At 43.6% G+C, this 22,639-nt stretch overlaps 1 protein-coding gene across 1 annotated transcript; it reads left to right on the forward strand.

Moving 5' to 3' along the window:
• Positions 1 to 7,677: 7,677 nt before the first annotated feature.
• On the forward strand, positions 7,678 to 19,896 carry LOC139533860 (zinc finger protein ZFMSA12A-like). The gene is made up of 9 exons (XM_071332300.1): positions 7,678 to 7,842; positions 8,483 to 8,685; positions 9,098 to 9,157; positions 9,358 to 9,453; positions 16,580 to 16,690; positions 16,802 to 16,925; positions 17,228 to 17,477; positions 17,620 to 17,669; positions 17,793 to 19,896. The coding sequence occupies exons 1-9, from the start codon at positions 7,785 to 7,787 to the stop codon at positions 19,109 to 19,111; spliced, it is 2,271 nt and encodes a 756-aa protein (XP_071188401.1). The 5' UTR covers positions 7,678 to 7,784; the 3' UTR covers positions 19,112 to 19,896.
• Positions 19,897 to 22,639: the final 2,743 nt, after the last annotated feature.

Here is a 22,639-nt window from a genome sequence, read left to right on the forward strand (position 1 = left end):
CTAACCTCCAAACGAGCTTCAATGCCATACAACACTCCTTCCGTGGCCTCCAACTGCTCTTAAACGCTAGTAAAACCAAATGCATGCTTTTCAACCGTTCGCTGCCTGCACCCGCACGCCCGACTAGCATCACCACCCTGGACGGTTCCGACCTAGAATATGTGGACATCTATAAGTACCTAGGTGTCTGGCTAGACTGCAAACTCTCCTTCCAGACTCATATCAAACATCTCCAATCCAAAATCAAATCAAGAATCGGCTTTCTATTCCGCAACAAAGCCTCCTTCACTCACGCCGCCAAACTTACCCTAGTAAAACTGACTATCCTACCGATCCTCGACTTCGGCGATGTCATCTACAAAATAGCTTCCAACACTCTACTCAGCAAACTGGATGCAGTTTATCACAGTGCCATTCGTTTTGTTACTAAAGCACCTTATACGACCCACCACTGCGACCTGTATGCCCTAGTCGGCTGGCCCTCGCTACATGTTCGTCGTCAGACCCACTGGCTCCAGGTCATCTACAAGGCTATGCTAGGTAAAGTGCCGCCTTATCTCAGTTCACTGGTCACGATGGCTACACCCACCCGCAGCACGCGCTCCAGCAGGTGTATCTCACTGATCATCCCTAAAGCTAAAACCTAATTTGGACGCCTTTCCTTCCAGTTCTCTGCTGCCTGCGACTGGAACGAATTGCAAAAATCTCTGAAGTTGGAGACTTTTATCTCCCTCAACAACTTTAAAAATCTGCTATCCGAGCAGCTAACCGATCGCTGCAGCTGTACATAGTCCATCTGTAAACTACCCACCCAATTTACCTACCTCACCCCCCATACTGCTTTTATTTATTTACTTTTCTGCTCTTTTGCACACCAGTATCTCTTCTTGCACATGTTCATCTGATGATTTATCACTCCAGTGTTAATCTGCTAAATTGTAATTATTCGATTTATTGCCTACCTCATGCCTTTTGCACACATTGTATATAGATTCTCTTTTTTTCTACCATGTTATTGACTTGTTTATTGTTTACTCCATGTGTAACTCTGTGTTGTCTGTTCACACTGCTATGCTTTATCTTGGCCAGGTCGCAGTTGCAAATGAGAACTTGTTCTCAACTAGCCTACCTGGTTAAATAAAGGTGAAATAAAAATAAAAAATAAAAAAAATTAACGGGAGGTATTTATCAACATAGGTTAAGGATAATAATGGTAGAAAGCACACATATAGAGATTAATAGTACATACACATAGATCGTGAGAAGAAGCATAATAACAACGAAAGGTAATTGAATAACATGGGTAGTAAATCCTCAAAGGAGGTCCCGGAATTAACCGGGGATGAAAGGTAAATCTAATGCCCAAAATGGAGAAAGAAGTACGAATTTGAGAGACGTTAAGATGTAGAAAAATTAAAATTAATGATAAAGCAGATACATAAGACGTGTGTAGATAGTCAAGGGAAACAGCAGGTCGAGGGTTAGATACAGCCAGGGTGTGGCTGTCTGAAGCCCGAAAAAGAAGGCAAGAAGGCAAGTGTAGAGAAAGGGTGAGAGAAAGTTTCAAGAAGGATATCAGCAGGGGGAAAATGATGTGCGTGTGAGACCTAATAAGTTATCAAAAATCACAATAGTAATTATTCCTAAATTCTGAGTAGGAGATAGAGAGTTACAAAAGTTAAGAGAGGAAAGGAAAAGGGAAGATAAGGGGGCATACATAAAGATAGAAAGAGAGAGAGAGAGAGAGAGAGAGACAACGAGAGTAATGAGAATCATCGCCAGAGAAATGCTTGGACCTTTAAATTAGGGCTATTTTCTGGGAATTGTCTCGGTAATATGTGCCTGATTTTATGACTATAGACAATTATAAATGGGGTTATTTGCGAGGAGTCTCCATCATTTCAATAGTGTTAGTGGTTCAGTGGTAGAATTCTTGCCTACCACTCGGGTTCGTATCCCAGCCTATGCACCAATTGACTAAAATCTAGGTTTCTGATTGTAATTCAACTATTGGTATGTTTTGCCTGAAAATATACGGTTGTTAGTGTTTGTTTAAGATATAAACTGAACGTGTTAATAGATTGTTTAGGTTAAATTGAAAGACTAATTCATTCTAAATAATAGCGAGGCGATTTTGATGTAATACGTTGTCTGTTGCCTAAATGGTCTGCGGAAATAACATATTGAGAATGGAGGTGTATTTAAATAACTGAATCATAGAAGAGACCGTACCTAAATCTAATGAATTCTATTAATAAGCGGACAGGTAATTGTAACAGCCAAACTAGTCAAGTAATATGTTAATTAGGGGAATTTCATAGATTTGAAGTTCAGTATTGTATCCAAGGGTAGCGCATGTTCAATTAAGTACATATAACCATTGAGGAAGTTTAAAACTAATGATTGGAGGGAGTACAATGGAATTATCATTATTATTAGGTTTTGTTTGTAGTCAACGTTTGGGTTTCTGAATCGGTGTAGTATAATGAATGCTGACCAATTGGTTGTGGGTTTTTTTCTGGGAAAAGGAGTGTTTCATTGTCTCTCTTTGGAAAGTTTTCTGGGGCTATAATCTTGGAGGGAGCGAGTGAGATAGAGGCCGTGAACTACCAGGTTGAAAGGGCCTGGAAATGTTTTGTTTGTTTTTAACCTAGGGGTTGCAAATACCCACACGCAACAAATAGTGTATTTAAAAAAAGACTATGTTAGGATTGGTGTGTTCTATTTCCATTGGGTTTGAGGAGATTTCCATTTTTCCTAGAGCCACGATATCTTAAAAGGGGTACACACACATATGGAATTTTAATGGAGTTTTAATTACACGTGAATTCTTTTGATAAGGGAATATTCTGGGAACCTGGGATACAACATGTAGAAAATGTTTGACGGTTTTCCTTTAATTTGTCTAATATAGTAAGACACACTTCTTTGAAGTTCAGAAACCCAAACGTTGACTACAAACAAAACCTAATAATAATGATAATTCCATTGTACTCCCTCCAATCATTAGTTTTAAACTTCCTCAATGGTTATATGTACTTAATTGAACATGCGCTACCCTTGGATACAATACTGAACTTCAAATCTATGAAATTCCCCTAATTAACATATTACTTGACTAGTTTGGCTGTTACAATTACCTGTCCGCTTATTAATAGAATTCATTAGATTTAGGTACGGTCTCTTCTATGATTCAGTTATTTAAATACACCTCCATTCTCAATATGTTATTTCCGCAGACCATTTAGGCAACAGACAACGTATTACATCAAAATCGCCTCGCTATTATTTAGAATGAATTAGTCTTTCAATTTAACCTAAACAATCTATTAACACGTTCAGTTTATATTTGAAGGAGTGGTATGATTTTTGACCTCTATCATGGCTTTCCTCACTTTCTACCACTCTAAATTCCAAGCATCTGCCTCTAACCCTAGGAAGCTCTTTGCCACCTTCTCCTCCCTCCTGAATCCTCCTCCCCCTCCCCCCCCCTCCTCCCTCTCTGCAGATGACTTCGTCAACCATTTTGAAAAGAAGGTCGACGACATCCGATCCTCGTTTGCTAAGTCAAACGACACCGCTGGTTCTGCTCACACTGCCCTACCCTGTGCTCTGACCTCTTTCTCCCCTCTCTCTCCAGATGAAATCTCGCGTCTTGTGACGGCCGGCCGCCCAACAACCTGCCCGCTTGACCCTATCCCCTCCTCTCTTCTCCAGACTATTTCCGGAGACCTTCTCCCTTACCTCACCTCGCTCATCAACTCATCCCTGACCGCTGGCTACGTCCCTTCCGTCTTCAAGAGAGCGAGAGTTGCACCCCTTCTGAAGAAACCTACACTCGATCCCTCCGATGTCAACAACTACAGACCAGTATCCCTTCTTTCTTTTCTCTCCAAAACTCTTGAACGTGCCGTCCTTGGCCAGCTCTCCTGCTATCTCTCTCAGAATGACCTTCTTGATCCAAATCAGTCAGGTTTCAAGACTAGTCATTCAACTGAGACTGCTCTTCTCTGTATCACGGAGGCGCTCCGCACTGCTAAAGCTAACTCTCTCTCCTCTGCTCTCATCCTTCTAGACCTATCGGCTGCCTTCGATACTGTGAACCATCAGATCCTCCTCTCCACCCTCTCCGAGTTGGGCATCTCCGGCGCGGCCCACGCTTGGATTGCGTCCTACCTGACAGGTCGCTCCTACCAGGTGGCGTGGCGAGAATCTGTCTCCTCACCACGCGTTCTCACCACTGGTGTCCCCCAGGGCTCTGTTCTGGGCCCTCTCCTGTTCTCGCTATACACCAAGTCACTTGGCTCTGTCATAACCTCACATGGTCTCTCCTATCATTGCTATGCAGACGACACACAATTAATCTTCTCCTTTCCCCCTTCTGATGACCAGGTGGCGAATCGCATCTCTGCATGTCTGGCAGACATATCAGTGTGGATGACGGATCACCACCTCAAGCTGAACCTCGGCAAGACGGAGCTGCTCTTCCTCCCGGGGAAGGACTGCCCGTTCCATGATCTCGCCATCACGGTTGACAACTCCATTGTGTCCTCCTCCCAGAGCGCTAAGAACCTTGGCGTGATCCTGGACAACACCCTGTCGTTCTCAACTAACATCAAGGCGGTGGCCCGTTCCTGTAGGTTCATGCTCTACAACATCCGCAGAGTACGACCCTGCCTCACACAGGAAGCGGCGCAGGTCCTAATCCAGGCACTTGTCATCTCCCGTCTGGATTACTGCAACTCGCTGTTGGCTGGGCTCCCTGCCTGTGCCATTAAACCCCTACAACTCATCCAGAACGCCGCAGCCCGTCTGGTGTTCAACCTTCCCAAGTTCTCTCACGTCACCCCGCTTCTCCGCTCCCTCCACTGGCTTCCAGTTGAAGCTCGCATCCGCTACAAGACCATGGTGCTTGCCTACGGAGCTGTGAGGGGAACGGCACCTCAGTACCTTCAGGCTCTGATCAGGCCCTACACCCAAACTAGGGCACTGCGTTCATCCACCTCTGGCCTGCTCGCCTCCCTACCACTGAGGAAGTACAGTTCCCGCGCAGCCCAGTCAAAACTGTTCGCTGCTCTGGCCCCCCAATGGTGGAACAAACTCCCTCACGACGCCAGGACAGCGGAGTCAATCACCACCTTCCGGAGACACCTGAAACCCCACCTCTTTAAGGAATACCTAGGATAGGATAAAGTAATCCTTCTGACCCCCCCCCCCTAAAAGATTTAGATGCACTATTGTAAAGTGGCTGTTCCACTGGATGTCATAAGGTGAATGCACCAATTTGTAAGTCGCTCTGGATAAGAGCGTCTGCTAAATGACTTAAATGTAAATGTAAATGTAAGAAAGAAAGGGTGAACCCTTTGACTAAGGGTAGGCTTCCTTAAGTCTATTTTCCTATGTCCATAAGAGTACAATAATTTTTCTTTGTGGAGTTTTTCAGAGTAGTGATTTTGATCTGATTATGTCATTTGAAATTTTATTTCATCTTTTGACCCGTAGTATTCTTTTTATAAATTACCTAGCTAAGTTTTATTTTCCCTTAGGCAGTCAGCTGTTGTTGTATGCAGTGTAAGAAATTTAACACAACAAGACTGTGATATTGATATAATAGTATTATTATAGGTTGTTGTTGAATAAAGTTATAAAGTTAGCAAGAATTAGTTTAATAATGGTAGACTTAGGTTAAGAATTTAGGACATATTCTAAGCCAACAGGACAGGGATATATGACATCTGTGGTGATCCAGGATCATTGAGAGTATCGAGATAAACTTAATGAACTATGTAATAATCTTAATACCATAGACATGTTGATTTTTCTAAAATCCATGAGTGCAAACAGGGAGACATTGAGACTGTAAGTCAATACCTAGAGAGATTAAAGGACGTGTTTAACTCTAAATAGTGGGTTAATAGAACCCCTGGCAGTGGAGGGACTCAATGCCCCGTATCATCAACAATTAAAAATTGCTTTCCTCAGAGGAATGCGTCCCAAGATAAGCCGTACCATCAAACATAACTTAGTAGTGTGGGGGCTAGCAGAGCTAGGAGAGGTGAAGAGATATGCAGTTCACTATGAGCAGCATGGGGAAAAGAGAAAAAGGTCAGGCGCCCACAGCTAGACTCAGAGGAGGAAGTGGAAGATGAGGCATGACTAATTATGGGGAGCGGGGGAATAGACTCTATTGAGGAGGAGGAGGAGGTTCAGGATTCTGTTGTAAACACTGATTGTGAAGTTTTCGAATTGGCTACTATTGATTTGGCATTACAACAGGAACAGAAAATAAAAATGGAAAGAAAATAAAAATGTTGAGTGATATTGGGACTTGTCGGACTGCCATTTGTGCGGTCGATAAGCCTGAAGGAGTAAGAATAAATGGGGAAAAGATTTTGGTCGTTCAGCTTCCGGACATCAGACAGTGGGAAGACTGTCTGCTCCATTGGTTATGAAACATGAGATGTCGGGAGGGCAGGCATGCATTCCAATCCTGAACTACTGTTCGTGTGTATGGATGTGCGTAAATAGGGAGTGAGTTATATAATGGATGTCTTTGTATTATGGACTTCAGAGCGCTCTCGTGAATAAACTGTACGAACCTTTTGCATAAACTGAGTCTTTGCCTAATTATTATTAAACCCAGGGTCTTACAAACCTCGGGGATTGGTCAAATCTTATTGATTGTTAGTTATTATCATTGGGATTGAAAATTCTCATGACACCCCCCCACATTGACTCGGCATCGGTACCCCCTGTATATAGCCTCATTTTTGTTATGTCATTTTCTTGTCTTACTTTTTGATACATTTTTTTTTTTTTTTTTACTTTAGTTTATTTAGTAAATATTTTCTTAAGTCTATTTCTTGAACTGCATTGCTGGTTAAGGGCTTAAGGGCTTGTAAGTGAGCACTTCACGGCGTATTCTGCGCATGTGACAAATAACATTTGATTCGATTTATTTTGTGCCACCAGGGCCACAATAATATCCCTCCTCTCTGATTATCCGAGTGCGACCCCCTCCCCATAGGTTACTGCAGCTAGTGTTGCTCGTGTCACTCACTTAACTCCACACTTTTCCAAACACAAAAACACACACCCCACCTTCCATCACAATACATCCGTACATACCGCTTCTTAGACTTTCAATGAGAATGACAGATCTATAACTCACATTTCTATGTAAATTTGGTTGCCTAAAAATATGACATATTGCAGCATTAAATCCACTTCAATCAGTGTAGAGGAACGGGGGGAGACAGGTTAAATAAGGATTTTTAGGTGTTGAAATAATTGAGACATGGATTGTGTATGTGTGCCGTTCAGTGGGTGAATGGGCAAGACACAATATTTACGTGCCTTTGAATGGGGTATGGTAGTAGATGCCAGGCGCACCGGTTTGTGTTATGAATTGCAACTCTGCTGGGTTTTCAACGCTCAACAGTTTCCCGTGTGTATAAAGAATGGTCCACCACCCAAAGGACATCCAGCCGACTTGACACAACTGTGGGAAGAATTGGAGTCAACCTAGGCCAGAATTGTAGAGTCCATGCCCCGGCGAATTGAGGCTGTTCTGAGGACAGGGGGTGCAACTCAATATTAGGAAGGTACTCTTAACGTTTGTAGACTGTGTACAGTACATCATTGCTGTGAACCCGTAATTAGGACTTTTATTTTGAAGACAATTTTGGACGCTGGAGTAATAGGCCTACTGGTGGCAAAGGTTTCACATCCTCTTTGTTCGTTGGCAGTAACGTTGGCTAGCTAGGTTTACTTTCTGCCGTCTCATGCGGCGCTCACTAGCAAAGGTAGCTAAGATACTGATTGGCACATGGGCCATAATGGGTATGTATTCGTGGTAACTTATTATATAAAACAATATTGTGTTTTTTCTTGTTAATCTGTCTAGGTTGTGTTTTCTAGCTAGGTGGCCAACTAGCCATGATCAGGCAGGGTTGTCCTCATTCGTGTACACTTTACTAACCGTTTTGCGAGGCAAAACGAAAACGAGCGTTTCCTATTGGATAAGTTCAGGCTGTCCCTGTCCGTTTTTTTCTCCTTCGGTGTCTAATGAACACGACCCTGATCTCAAGGAAGTAGCTGGGTAGCTAGCTAGGCCTACTTTGCCGTTTTTAGCAAAACCCCAGGATCTATCTAGCAGTGCCGCTACGGCGATCTGTTATATTATTGACTGACTAACGTACAGTTTTGTATTATGTTATTGCGTGTCCATTTGCGCACGTTCTGTGCAAGCTAGCCTTATAGCTAATACGTAAGTGCAAGTTAAGCTATTAACGTTAAGTTAGCTATCTGCTGGCAATGTTATATCAACCGTAACATTTCTTATCACTCAATGAATAACTATCTGTAGTTAAGATATGCAAAACTAGCTAATTTGGTTAGTTCTGCTATGTTAATGTTTTTACAAAATGGAATTGATTTAACTAGCCATCTAACACACTTCACTGTACTTTTCACATTATAGATTCCCCCATTCCGCTCTCCTCTCTGCGCCTTTTGGTTCCACCTCTACGGCTGATGTCTGCATTTATGTGGCAGGTTGCACAACAGAGGGCCATTAAGCACTATGGAAAATTAGAGGAGTTTGTGACCGTGGTAACACAAACTGTCCCAGAACTTATGACTGACAGACAGAGGACCCTCCTTATTTTGGGTCTGAGAGCAAGAGTAAGAAATGCCACATTTTATACCATACAGAATCACTTCAATGTGCTGGGACAGTCCCACCTACTTCCTGCATCCTGTCACATACTGTTTTTGAATGGGCTTTAAAAAATCATGAAAACATGGGCATTTAAGATATAATATTCTAGTTGTATTCGTGGATTAATTTACTTCTACCTGATGCCTTTTATGAAGGTTTTCAATTGTTTTTGTAATCAAAAACCATAAGGCATCAGGTAGAATTTCACATATCTCAAATGACTGTGTTTTTCATGAATTTGATGATATAATCTTGAAGCCCATTAAAAAACAGTATGCAACTTTATCCAGGAAGCAGGGGGACTTTCTTAGTGTATAGGTAAAATGTAGAAAATAGTTTTATGCAAAGTATCAGACTTGATCACTTTTCTTGCAGGTAAACCCTGTCAGCCTCCGGACCCTCCTTTATAGAATAAAGTCTTCTCAACATGCACAGGTTGGTGAATCAAAGTATGAATACAATGCCAAGATTGGAGATTTTGTTCTGCTGGACACTTATGAGATAATTAACACCCTCATAATTCAGAAACGTTTAAAAACAAGAGATTTAAGATTGTTGGTATGGATGGTTGTGCGCCATTTGTCTGAAAGTCTAAAAATGATTGTTTATTTATTTATTTTTTACTTTTTTTACAGTCCAATGATGCAGGCATGGAATCACCTGAAGCTAACTTTTCCAAGCTCACCCAAAGCTTGATTATAGACCCGGTTGAGCGTGAACACTTCGTCCAAGTAAGTAGCTGTTAATGCCAAGCTTGTCTTGAACCTACAAGGCCTTCCCACACTACGTCAGATTCAGTCTTTTACGATTATTACATGTCACACTGTGCAACGTGACCAAATTAAAATCTTGACATCAACCTGGCTGGGTTGTACGGTTTAACTCAGTTCTGTTGTCATATTCTACGATTGGCTTGCGAGGCTATGTCAGTCGACTTAGGCTACGTCAACTGGGCGTATCAAGCATTGGTGTCAAAAGAAAAACAACAAGCTGTTGCTATGTTGATTGACAGACAATGCTCCTCCTACCTCTGTGACTGAGCGGTCCTTGTAATAAAAAGCTAAATTCTTGAATTGAAGAGGCTCATCACAACATGGAAACGCTAATGCCGAATATAAGCCCCGTAGCATAATCATTGGCATTACTCAATAAAAGCATTGCAATTTTGACATTCAAGGTGTGATGGTTATTTATAACTACAGAGCCAATTACTTGCACCAAGCTTTCATTCTACAAAGTGTGATTTTAAAAAAAAAAATTTTTTTTATGAATGGCGTCATTGCTGGTCGTTTTCTTATTGATACTGCCATAACTTTTTCGGAGCTTAGGAAAAGTAGAGGTATTTAAAGGAAAATTCCACCCAAAAACTATCTTTTGGTATTTGTTTTATTAGTCCATTGTAGGGCTGGGCGACTAAATCAAAATAATTTGAAATTATGTTTTGTACGATATTCCAAGTAACTGTATCGCAAGAATCAAGTGTTTTTATTTTTTCATTTTTGAGTGTTTATGTCCACTTGTTTTCATGTCTTTTTGGTCTCGTCTCCTTCGCTCTGTGATGTGTGCGCCTTCCCATTTTACACCAGAGATCTGTATGTAATGATGAGATGCATGTCTTCGCCCTAACAATTGGGGTTGTTGTCCCGAAAGCAAGCTTAGGTCCACTATAAGCCCATTTGAAACGCATTGGGCTTATTTTGGACAGATTTTAGCTTGCGTGAAACTGATCACTTCACCTCTTCCTCTTGTTTACACACACCAAGCCACTCTCCCTGTCACTCACAACAACAAAGATGAGAGATCACGTCTTCCTCCTTGACAAGCGGTTTCAACTTGCTATTTGCATTTGAAAGAGGAAACTAATAAATGAAAGAGAAATTGCAAAAAGGAGGAGCGTAAGTAGTAAAAGTTACAGGTCCATTGTGATATTCTGAGAGAGCATCTTGTGCATCTAAGTGCTGCATTCAACACTGTTGACCATGATGTCCTTCTGAACAGACTGGAGAGGTGGGTTATGTGTCCAGTACAGTAGGTCCCTCAGGTCCTCTGGTGCACTGGCCTTTTAACTATCCCAAAGCCTAGAACCAGGAGTCATGGAGAGGCAGCCTTTAGTTACTATGCCCCCAGCCTCTGGAATAGCCTGCCAGAGAACCTGAGGAGGGCCGAAACTGTGATTTTTTTTTTTTAAAGATCTTAAAACACACCTTTTTAGCTTTGCTTTTACTTGGGGTGCTTTTTAGTTGTTCAGTTTGTTATTCATCCTCTTGTTGTGTAGTAAATATAGCATTTAAAAAAAATAAATGTGAAGAACATTATTGCATTCCATGGCTGAAATGTGCTGTATAATTAAAGCTTGATTTAACCTGTGTAATTTTCTGTAGCCTAATGCCTGCTACGTTAAGTTAGTCATTATTAGTGAATGTGCATTATGCAAGGTTCTGATAATGTGTCCCTTTCCAACAATGTAGAGAAATAATATAAATTAGAAATAATTACAATGAGTAACAATAACCTGGCTATATACACGGGGTACTGTCGGGAAGAGTGGGTTGTGCCCGACTACACAAGCAGCAATGAGTGTAAACATGAGTTCAAGTTTTAGATGCTTTTACATTAGGTTTTTGTGTCTCTGGCATTGTAGTCCACAAACCGTTCAGTCCAGATGGTGTTTGAAGACGGCGGCCACCTGTAGTCTCTTGCGGCGGTGTGGCTTCACTGGCAGAGTACGTAACACTCCTTCTAAGAGGTCTGTGGAAGGGGAGAGTAGGCATGCTGTGTCTTCCTAACTGCTCACTTGAGTTAGGTCCAGCCTGCACTCTTGTGCCAGTCAGTTGATTAGGGAATTCCTTGCAGGTGTGCTGATTAGTAATCCTGCACAGGTGTGTTGGGTGAGCAGCGTTCTGGCTGTCTTCGGCTGGCCTGGTGCTGAAGGTAGTGCAGCCTTGCACAGTGCTGAACTGAGTGCCATTGTCCATGGGGCTGAAGTGAGCGCACCTCTCTCCTGTGCTAAGGTGGATGGCTCTGTCCATGTTGCTGCACTGAGAGTCCTTCAGCCAAACCTATGCCCATGCCTCTCATGGTGCCACACAGCCCTCCCTTTAACTCCGAGCCATGAAACGAATTGGTGGAAGAGAAGAGAAAATGGAGCCGGGAGAGGGCATCAGCGTTCCCATGAGCAGACCCTGGTCTGTGTCAAACCACAAAGTTGTATGGTTGGAGCTCGAGGAACCAGTGAGTCACCCGGTCATTGGGGTCCTTGGCCATCCACTGCAAGGGTGCATGGTCTGTCTCCAGGGTGAACTGCCTTCCCATGAAATGGTAGGATCGGGAGCAGGCAGCCTATTTTATAGCCAGACATTATTTTCCAGATATTATTTTTCTGCGGTAAGCATACTTCCGTTCCCTGGGTAGGAGCTTTTGACTGATAAATAAAGCATAATGTTCTTAACCATCCCAGACCTGGGACTGGACGGCTCCTTGTCCAGTTTCAGAGGCGTCTGTTTGGACGACGAAAGGCTTGGAGTAGTCTGGTGACCTCAGGACTGGTCCTGAACAGAACGAGGTTTGAAGATCCACAGAATAAACCGCCGGTAGTAACTGGCCAGTCCCATGAAGGCTCTCACCTGAGTCTTGGTGGTTGGATGAGGTCAGTTGCTTGGATACCAGGACGATAGGGCTGGCCCTCTGACTTTTTGACTCCTCTATGGCATCCAACTCGCACACATTTTTGACCTCGGCGCAGACGGCTTTGCGATGAGCTTCAAGGACCCTATACGGCTTGACGTGTACAGTCTTCCCAGGTAGCATAAGGATATCCTGCTCTAGCACATCTGTCCGCCCTGGCAAAGAGGTAAATGTATCCGTGTACTGATCAACAAAGTGTCTTACCTCTTGGAGTTGTTGGGGAGTAAGGTCTTGGCCCATGTTTATGACATCTCTGGGTATTTCCCGAGGAAGCTCTGGAGACAAAGGCCAAAGTAACATCATCCTCCTCCCACTTCTTCAGAAGGTTGATGTGATATACTTGCTCTCGATCTGGCTGGTTTATCCCGTACGTCATTGGGTCTAGTTTCTCCATGACTGCGTAGGGCTGCTGCCACCGGGCGAGGAACTTGCTTTCTGTGGTGGGAAGAAGGCGCACTCGGTCACCAGGATTGAACTCTAGGAAGGCCCACCCTTGCGAACATATGTACCAACTCCTTGGCTATGGCCTTGGTAGGGATGGTTCATAGGGTAATTGCCTCTGGGTACCTGGTGGCATAGTCTACCACCACCAGGATATATCGGTATCCTTTCCCAGACTTTGGGAGAGGTCCAACTAGGTCTATCCTTAGTCTATCAAATGGGGTCTCAATGATAGGTAGCGGGGTACGCCCTACTGGGGATGTCTGCTGACAGGTGGGAAACCTCTGACAGTACTGTGAGACAGACATGTAGATTCCCGGGCCAGTAAAACTTCTGTAGGATTTGTTCCCATGTCTTTTCCTCACCCAGATGAGTGCCCAAGATGTGAGAGTTGGCCAGTTGGAGAACAACTGGAACATACACTTTGGGCACTAGGAGGATATAAGTTATTCGCCTACTTCTTTAACCTATAGAGTAGCCCTTGATGAAGGGCAATGTAAGGAGTCACCAAAGGGCATTTGCGAGGTTTTGGTCTCTGGGCATCACCAAAACGGCCCTGCAACAGAACTGAGAAGTCATTGATATGTAGGGGAGGCTCACCTTCCACATCAGTGGTATCTCCGTTGTCCTCAGGCTGGTCTGGTTGTGTGGCATCACCCAGCAGCACCTTTACTGATCTCTGCTGGCGAGAATGTTTTTTAGTATGTTGACCCTTCAGAACAGGCAGCAAAGACTTGGGTCTATGGGTGTGGTGAAGAGCAGAGGTAGTGCGAAATGAATTTTTGCTTACCCCAGCAGCCTCAAAGACTCAAATCCCAGGCAGTTTCGACTCGGGAGCAGAGGGGTTGTCAATTCTGTCATCACCCCTGCAATGACCGTCCATGCCCCACAATCAGTGTTGAACCGGATGTGGGATGTCTTTGGTGTGTCCCCATGGATGCAGGTGAGGGGTATGGTGTTGTGGTTTCGAAGACCCCCTACAGGAATCTATTCTGTCAGCGTGACTGCTCTGCCAGAATAGGTTATGTGAGCCCACCTGCACTAGATACTAGCGAGCAGGTACCTCACTTCCCTCCTCCCTCAGGTCCCACAAGTGGCAATTGCTGTTAGTCGAGTAGGGTACCCTTGGTCTCACATTTTCCGCACCAGACAACATTATGTCGCTCCTCTCTGGCTGGGAAGTAAGCGGCAGTTTTGGGAGGCTCATATTTTCTTGAGGAAAAAGGTTGTCCGGTTGTTTCTTCATAGGTGAAGGTCATTCCTGTTAGTTTGACTTAAGTGCATCTTTTGAAGCCCCCAACTTTTCCACCAGCTAAATCATGTCCTGGTAAGTCTGAGCATCTGGCATTGTTGGGTGGCTGCTTTGTGCAGATCATAGGGAAGGCCTCTCATGAACTGGTCCAGGCCTTATGGCTTCAGACAATTTTTTCCCAAGCCGCCTTCGGTGGTATAATTGGGCCCGGGGTACCTGGCCAGCTTGTTATTCCCAGGTTCTGAACCGGTGGGCGCATTGCAAAGGGGTTGAGCCTTAATCTGCTCAGGATCTCCTCCTTCAAACGGTCATAGTTAATGACCCCTACTGTCCCCAGATCCTGATAGCCTTGTTGGGCCTCTCCTGTGAGATACGGGCTACAAGAGCGGCCATGTCATCCGGTCCCATAACTCTCTCTCTCTGCCACTCTCAAACATCAAGAGAAAAGCCTCTGGGTCATCAGCGTCAGTTATCTTAGTGAGTGTCTCTCTTGCCTTACTGGCGGGTGAGCGAAGAGGGACTGGACCCCTAAGCTGTTCCAACAGGCCTCTGATCTTCCAGGGTACCTTTGAGGTGGGTAATCTGTTGTACGAGCCGGCCATGCCTTCTACCATGGTATCAGAGATCTGTTGGCTGACTCCATGAAGATTTATGAGTTATCCCAGCATGTTTTCCAAGTTTCCAACTCCAGGATTAGACAGGGTTCCGCTCTTGCACAAAAAAAAAGTTGAAAGAAAATGCAATAAGTTGTGTTTTTACTCAGATGTCTGCATTCTCCATCATATGTCGGGAAGAGTGGGGTGTGCCCGACTACACAAGCGGCAATGAGTAAACACACAACAAAAGAGTAAAAGTTTCAGATGCTTTAGCTTTTAGTGTCTCTTGTGTTCTAGTCCACAAGCAGTTCAGGCAAGAGGGTGGTTGAAGATGTCGGCCACCTGTAGTCTCTTGCGGTGGTGTGGCCTCACTGGCAGAGTCTGTAACTCCCCTTCCAGGGAGTCTGTGGAAGGAGAGAGAAACAGTGTAAGTGGGAGAGTAGGCACAGTGTAGCTGTGCCTTCCTAACTGCTACAGGATAGATAATAGATAGTAAAAGCAGCATGCTGTGATGATTTAAGAGTTCAATGCAGATACTCTGTGTAGCTATTGATTAACTATTTAACAGTCTTATGGCTTGGGGGTAGAAGCTGTTCAGGGTCCTGTTGGTTACAGACTTGGTGCATCAGTACCGCTTGCTGTGCGGAAGCAGAGACAACAGTCTATGACTTGGGTGGTTGGTGTCTTTGACCATTTTTAGGGCCTTCCTCTGACACTGCCTGGTATAGAGGTCCTGGATGGCAGGGAGCTCTGCCGTACGCACTGCTCTCTGTAGCGCCCTGTAGGCTGTCTCATCATCGTCAGTGATCAGGCCTACCACCGTTATGTTATCGGCAAACTTAATGATGGTGTTTGAGTTGTGAGCGGCCACACAGTCGTGGGTGAACAGGGAGTACAGGTGGGGACTAAGCACGCACCCCTGAGGGGCCCCCGTGTAGAGGGTCTGCATGGCGGATGTGTTGTTGCCTACCCTCACCACCTGGGGGGCGGCCCGTCAGGAGGTTCAGGATCCAGTTGCAGAGGGAGGTGTTTAATCCCAGGGTCCTTAGCTTAGTGGTGAGCTTGGAGGGCACATGTCAGCAATCGAGTTTTCAAGATATAGAACTTTCGAAATACACAAATACCAAAACGCAGCATCATATGATGATGCAAAACTCAGCTGTATTTTGAAAGTTATACATCTTAACTCGATTGCTGACATACAAAACATTTTGGGGCTACATCAACAATGGACTAATGAAACAAATACCAAAAGAGTGGAGTTTTCCTTTAATCGGCAGACCCTGTCACATTGATCAAGCCAAGACGTCCGACAATTGTTTACGACCTAAGAATTTACCCACAATGTGGACATTTTGTCTGGATGGCAAAATCGTGTCATAAGGCGGCTAAAATCATGCAGTCTGTGCGGGCCTTTACTTGAACATTTTCTCTGGCCTAACTCAAGTTAGTTATGATGTTTGTGGAGAATATAGTTGAGTTGAGATTCGGTAAGATTGTTAGTCAACAAGATAGCATTTGAATAGTGAATAGGCCTACGCTACTAGAAATCATAACTAGTCATTCACTAACATTAATTTGTCTGTGCTGTGTTTACACAGACAGCCCAATTCAGATTTTTTTCCCAGTAATTGGTATTTTGACCAATCAGATCTGATGTGAAAAAATCTGGTGTGATTGGTCAAAAGTGCCACAACATGCAGCCTTACATGCCACAACACTGATTTCTGTTCTTTGCGTACTGGATTGTGCTAGCCTGAGTGCCAAGACAGCAGAAACAGGCTTGGTACCCAGGCTAGGATCATGCAGGGTCTCTCAAACAATAATTCATTGATATAATTATTTTCCCTTTTGCATTATCTCACTGACTCTCTATCTTTTCAGGTGGTGTTTCCTGAAGAATTCAGACCTGATTTTGACCAAGTGCTTCAGGAACTGGTCTGTGACTTCCTCACTCGGCTGGAAGAGCTGCTTACACTACCAGACTTTAAGCAGGTGCAGAAATCACTTTCGTAAGATTGTCTTGAGACAACGGCATTCAAATGAATAACTGTAGTTGGCCTGGAATCTATTTTGGCATTTTATTTGTGTCCCTCTTTTCCCTAGACTGCATTGTTGCTGAGTGCTGGCTCCTCTGGCCTGGATGAATGCCTGCAATCTTTCTCTCACTCAGAAGATCTCCAGTTTCTGCTCCAGAATTACAAACAATGCAGAACATTGTACACAAACAGTAAGTTCATAGAAAATTATAAATTTTTCATGCATCATTTTAGCACCACATGGTCAGATAAGGTTTATTGATATAACAACTGCATCTGAGGAGAATAATATGATTTATGTGCAGGAAGTTCCTCTCACCATGTTCCTTACCTTCCTTGTTCATTTGAAAGGGATTTAAAGTTGGAAGGATTAGTCAAATAAAGTGACGGATTAAAATGTAATTTATGGATTTGAGAAGTTTTGCCTCTGTGTTCAGAACAGTCACCTAGATAAAAAAGTGTGTTTTTAATGTATTTGTTTTTGTCTGTGCAGTTTCCTCCTCTGACATTCCTCAGGAATCAGATATTGAATCTGATGCTTTCCCTGACCAGTTAAACCGTACCAATCTGGACACTGGTGTGGGGATGAGGACTGGGATACAAAGCAGAGACTGCCAAAGGATGGAGTTGGCATCACATTTAGTGGAAATGGGGAGCACAAGAGATATTATAGGCTGCGATGAAACCTGTGATGAAGGGAATGAAGATGACATTGATGTAGAGGACGACCCAAAACAGAAAAGGTATGAGAATAAATGTATTTTTGTTATTTCAAACAGTACAGTTGGTAAATAATCATTTGCATTTGGACAGTCTATCAAACAAACTTACCACTTGACCCAGTAATAGTCAACCATTTGCATTTCTGTTTTGTGCTGTTCACAGGGCTTGTTCTGGTCTTTCTCCTACCAGTGTCATGCAAGGTGGTGATACAGGTGAGACCTCACTAACTTTTAGTTGAGTACATTTACCCTTTGGAAAGCCTCAGTTGACCATTGTGGGGCAATGGTAGGGGAAACTTCCTCATGAGTTCAATATTTGTATTCATTTTTCCACAGACACTGTTGCAGGGGTATCGTTTCAGGTGTTGACTCCTCTTTCTTCAGCTTCAAATGAGTGTGCCCCATCTACTTCCAGTTCATCACACATGAACATTTTCCACCAGTGTCCCCAGTGTGGAAAGTGCTTTAATTATCAGTCTCAACTTGTCCAACACCAGCAAATTCACTGTGGGGACAATCCATACAAGTGCTCCAACTGCGGGAATAGATTCAAATTCTTTACAAGTCTGTCAAATCATAAGAGGATGCAATGTGTGGGCACTGCCTTTAGCTGTCCCAAGTGCTGGAGAGAGTTTGGTTCTCTGCGGGAGAAATTGAGACACCAGTGTCCACACAACGAAGTCATGTACATCTGTCCACAGAGCGGGAAGAGTTTTAAGACGCCACAGCAACAACCATTCCAGTGCCGTCATTGCGCAATGGCCTTTTCCGAAATGGATCAACTGCATGCTCACGAAAAAATTCACGGAATCCCCCAAACTCTTGACTGTCACACATGTGGAATTACATTCAGCAACTTGCCCAGCCTCGTGCACCACGTGGAAGCCCACAAGAGGTCGGATCTGAGGCCATCGTCACACCTTCCAAAGAAGAAGAAAGGATTGCAGCTTCCGAAAACTCACCATTGTCACCAATGTGGAAAGTCCTTTGTAACAAACCGACGCCTTAAGGATCACGTTCGTACTCATTTGAATTATCGTCCCTTCCCCTGCTCCTACTGTGGAAAATGTTTCACTCAGAAAGGTAATCTCAATGTGCACATAAGGATCCACACAGGGGAGAGACCCTACATGTGCTCTGTGTGTGGGAAGACCTTTCAGTCAGCAGGGAATCTGCAGGTACACCAGCGCTTTCACACTGGGGAGAAACCCTACCAATGCAAAGAGTGTGACAAACGTTTTACTAAGTCGAGCCATTTAGTCGTCCACATGCGTGGGCATACTGGAGAGCGTCCTTTCACTTGTAATGAATGTGGAAGGAGTTTTATCCGGAAAACTTGCTTAAAGAAACATTTGCTAGTTCATTCAGGACAGAAGCCTTATTCACGGCCTCGTTGCCCGAATAATTCCAAGCGCAGTTCACAACCAAGCTATCATATGAAGGAGAATCCTACTAATGCGAGTGCCATGACTGGACATGCGACTGCCATGGCTGGACATGCGGCCGCCATGGCTGGACATGTGGCCGCCGTGGCTGGACATGTGGCCGTACCAGCAATCTATCATGACAGCCTTAACATAAAAATGTTGGCACATGTTGGCATGTCCCGAGGCTATGCCATGGAGAGACTAGGAGGTGGTCCTTCAAATTGTTGAACGCTGCCCTGCGCACGGAAAAATTTCCCAATACTCCCCCCCCGGCCCTACCTCTCACTTTTGAGTATCCATCTTAGAGGGTAGTTGGGAGTGCAATTCGCTAGGGAAGCAGCAAGTTATGGGGAAAGATCAATACTAGTCCAGAGAGATTAATGGGTGTTCTAATTATTGTTAACATGGAAACAACTGCATTTTTCATTGTAGGTTTCAAACAAACCCTCTGCAATGGCTTCATGCACGGAATTGAATTGGAACAACTAACAATTTATCATTAACACAGAAACAAAGGAATTGTCTGGTGTAGGTTTTCCAAAAACGTGCGGCAATGGCATCATTCACGGATGGGGGAGGGGCTTTGGAAGGTGAAGGGGGTGTAGACTCTAGTCTTTCTCTATACATCATGTCTCAGAACCTCATCAAGTAGCTGATTTGGTTGCCAAGGTTACCGGACCAGTTAAGAAGCTACTTTATAGTTTCATGTGATGTTCTGTTTTTCTCATTACAAATATTATTCCTTTACAGATGTATTATAAACATGTAGAGCTGTTTGCATGTAGACATGTTTATGTAATAGGAGCGGTAGTCATGGATAGAGGTTGAACTGGTGAAATGCATGTGCAATTGTAATATAAGTATTTACTCTTAACAGTAATAATGATAATGTGTTATTTGATAAGTGTATTTCTAGACTTTCAAGGAATCTAGAAAAGTGTATTTCCTGGTGTTATATTTGGAGGGTTGTGATATTCTTTGTTATACCTATTATTAAAGGTTTTAATACTTAAGCTTCTATTTATTTATTTTTTAGGGGCATTCAGCACTGTGCTCTCTCTGTGTTACATGTGACCAACCTGCACAATCACATGCTATCGCAACACCATTAGGTTGTATATTCTGTTTTCTGGGTTATTGGCTGCTCACAACTATGGTTGCAAAGGGTCAGAAACTTTCCATGGGAAGTTAAGCCCGGGAATTTGGGGAATTTTGCTAAAAGTCATCAAAAAAGTTGGCTCATAAAAGTTAACCTTTTTTTGTGGGAAACACATACGGCAATTCTAGGTCTTGCGGCATATTTTGGTTAAACTATCCCCAATTCAATGGAATTGCAACCCTCTGCATGCACAGTGCATTCTTCCATCACATGTACAGCTGATTCTCAAGGTCTTGCACACTAATGAGATGCTATTGGACCAACACTACTACACTGTCTGAGCCAAGGACTACATGCTTTCTGGTAAGTTTTCATTACAATACTGGGTGGGGTGAATATATTTTATGACATAAAATATTTTTTGTTAACTAGTAAACAGTAGCCTACAGCAAAGTGTGTTTAAATCATTTCTAACTTGTTAACAATTTATGCTAGTTAGTTTTTGCTACCATGTGGGTGTTAGCTTATTTGAGCCTGCTAACTGAGGAGTGTTAATTCACCTGTTTCCATACATATTTCATTTTAAAACATTTATCTTACAAAGGAGTTGTTTAATCTAATTGCTTAACTATATCTGTACATGGAATTGTATTTGGTTTTTTCTTAAACTCTTTTTTTCTAATCTTTACAGGAAAATGTCACTGTCTAATGTGTGGAGACATTTCACTGCAGCTAATGTAGAAGGAAAAGCTGTGTACATTTGCAAATACTGTGCCAAATCATATGTGAAGAATGCAACAAAGATGCAGAATAATCTGGCCAAGTGCATAAAGTTCCCTCAGCACTCACAACAAGCAACCTCTGACAAAAGTCCCTCTACTTCTATTTGATGTGAAAATGATGAATCAGACACCTTATCGATAGCAACAGCTCATGGTCCTCCTGGAATCCGAAGTTTTTTTGACTCAATGGAGGAACGTAGTCAAAGAAAGGCTGATGAATGTCTTGCTCGAGCTGTGTATGCAACTGGTTCACCTCTGATGCTCACAGGCAATGTGTATTGGAAGAGATTTCTGAATATTCTTCGCCCAGCAAACACCTGTCCAACCAGATATACTTTATCTACTCATTTGCTGGATGCAGAGTTCAAGTAAAGGTCAAGCAAATCATAGAGAAAGCAGACTGTATTGCAATCATCTCTGATGGGTGATCGAATGTTTGTGGGCAAGGAATAATTAACTACATAATCTCCACCCTTCGACCAGTATTCTACAAGAGCACAGACACTAGGGACAACACACACCGGACTCTACATTGCAGATGAGCTGAAGGCAGTCATCAATGACCTTGGACCACAGAAGGTATTTGCACTGGTGACAGACAATGCTGCGAACATGAAGGCTGTTTGGTCTAAAGTGGAGGAATCCTACCCTCGCATCACACCCATTGGCTGTGCTGCTCATGCATTGAATCTGCTCCTCGAGGACATCATGGCACTGAAAACGGATACACTACGAGAGCCAAGGAACTGGTTAGGTATGTGAAGGGTCATCAAGTTATAACAGCAATCTACCTCACCAAGCAAAGTGAGAAGAATAAGAGCACCACATTGAAGCTGCCCAGCAACACCCGTTGGGGTGGTGTCATCATGTTTGACAGTCTTCCTGGAGGGGAAGGAGTCTCCAAGAAATGGTCATATCGCAGTCTGCCGATATGGACAGCCCCATCAACAGGATCCTCCTGGATTATGTATTTTGGGAGAGAGTGGTAAGCAGCCTGAAACTCCTGAAAACTATAGCAGTAGGCATGGCACGGATTAAGGGAGACAATACCATCCTGTCTGATGTTCAGACTCTGCTTGCAGATGTAAGAGAAGAAATCCGTACTGCCCTGCCCACTTCACTGTAAATCCAAGCAGAGGAAACTGCAGGTCTGAAATACATCAAAAAGCGTGAAGACTTCTGCCTGAAGCCCATACACGCCACAGCTTACATGTTGGACCCTAAGTATGCTGGCAAGAGCATCCTGTCTGGTGCAGAGATCAACAAGGCCTATGGTGTCATCACTACCATGTCTCGCCACCTTGGCCTGGATAAGGGCAAGGTTCTTGGCAGTCTGGCAAAGTACACTTCCAAGCAAGGGCTTCGGGATGGAGATGCAATGAGGCAGTCGTGCCAACATATCTCATCAGCCACCTACTGGAAGGGACTTTGTGTTTCTGAGGCTCTTTCCCCTGTTGCCTCCATCATCCTCCAAATCCCACCAACATCAGCCGCCTCAGAGCGCAACTGGTCCTTGTTTGGGAACACACACACACCAAAGCACGCAACAGACTGACCAATACAAGGGTTGAAAAATTGGTGGCCATCCTGCAAATTTTAGGCTTTTTGAGCCTGACAACGAGCCATCCTCAACAAGGTTGGAAAGTGACAGTGAAGATGAGGCCTCAGAGTCTGAGGAGGAAGCCTGAGAGGAAGAGGATTTAATCTGAGAGGAACCAAAGATTTAGTTTCTAGACTATAATTTTACAGATGTATGTTGAAAACATTTTTGGGAGATGCGATGGATCATTGGGGATCATTCAATATTCCCTTTCTTTTGTTGTTCAGTGAAATCATCCCATGTGAAGAGTCAACTAATTTAATTAAAGTTAAATT

This window comes from Salvelinus alpinus, chromosome 11 (genome assembly GCF_045679555.1).
Source record: "Salvelinus alpinus chromosome 11, SLU_Salpinus.1, whole genome shotgun sequence".
NCBI classification, from domain to species: Eukaryota; Metazoa; Chordata; class Actinopteri; order Salmoniformes; family Salmonidae; genus Salvelinus; species Salvelinus alpinus.

What these genes read in the sequence shown, in the direction of transcription:
- LOC139533860 (XM_071332300.1), top strand. Translation starts at nt 7,785, where the DNA reads ATGCGGCGCTCACTAGCAAAGGTAGCTAAGATACTGATTGGCACATGG. An exon ending in TGGCACATGGGCCATAATGG is followed by an intron (nt 7,843 to 8,482) that starts GTATGTATTCGT and finishes TTCACATTATAG; the next exon opens with ATTCCCCCATTCCGCTCTCC. An exon ending in CAGAACATTGTACACAAACA is followed by an intron (nt 16,926 to 17,227) that starts GTAAGTTCATAG and finishes TTGTCTGTGCAG; the next exon opens with TTTCCTCCTCTGACATTCCT.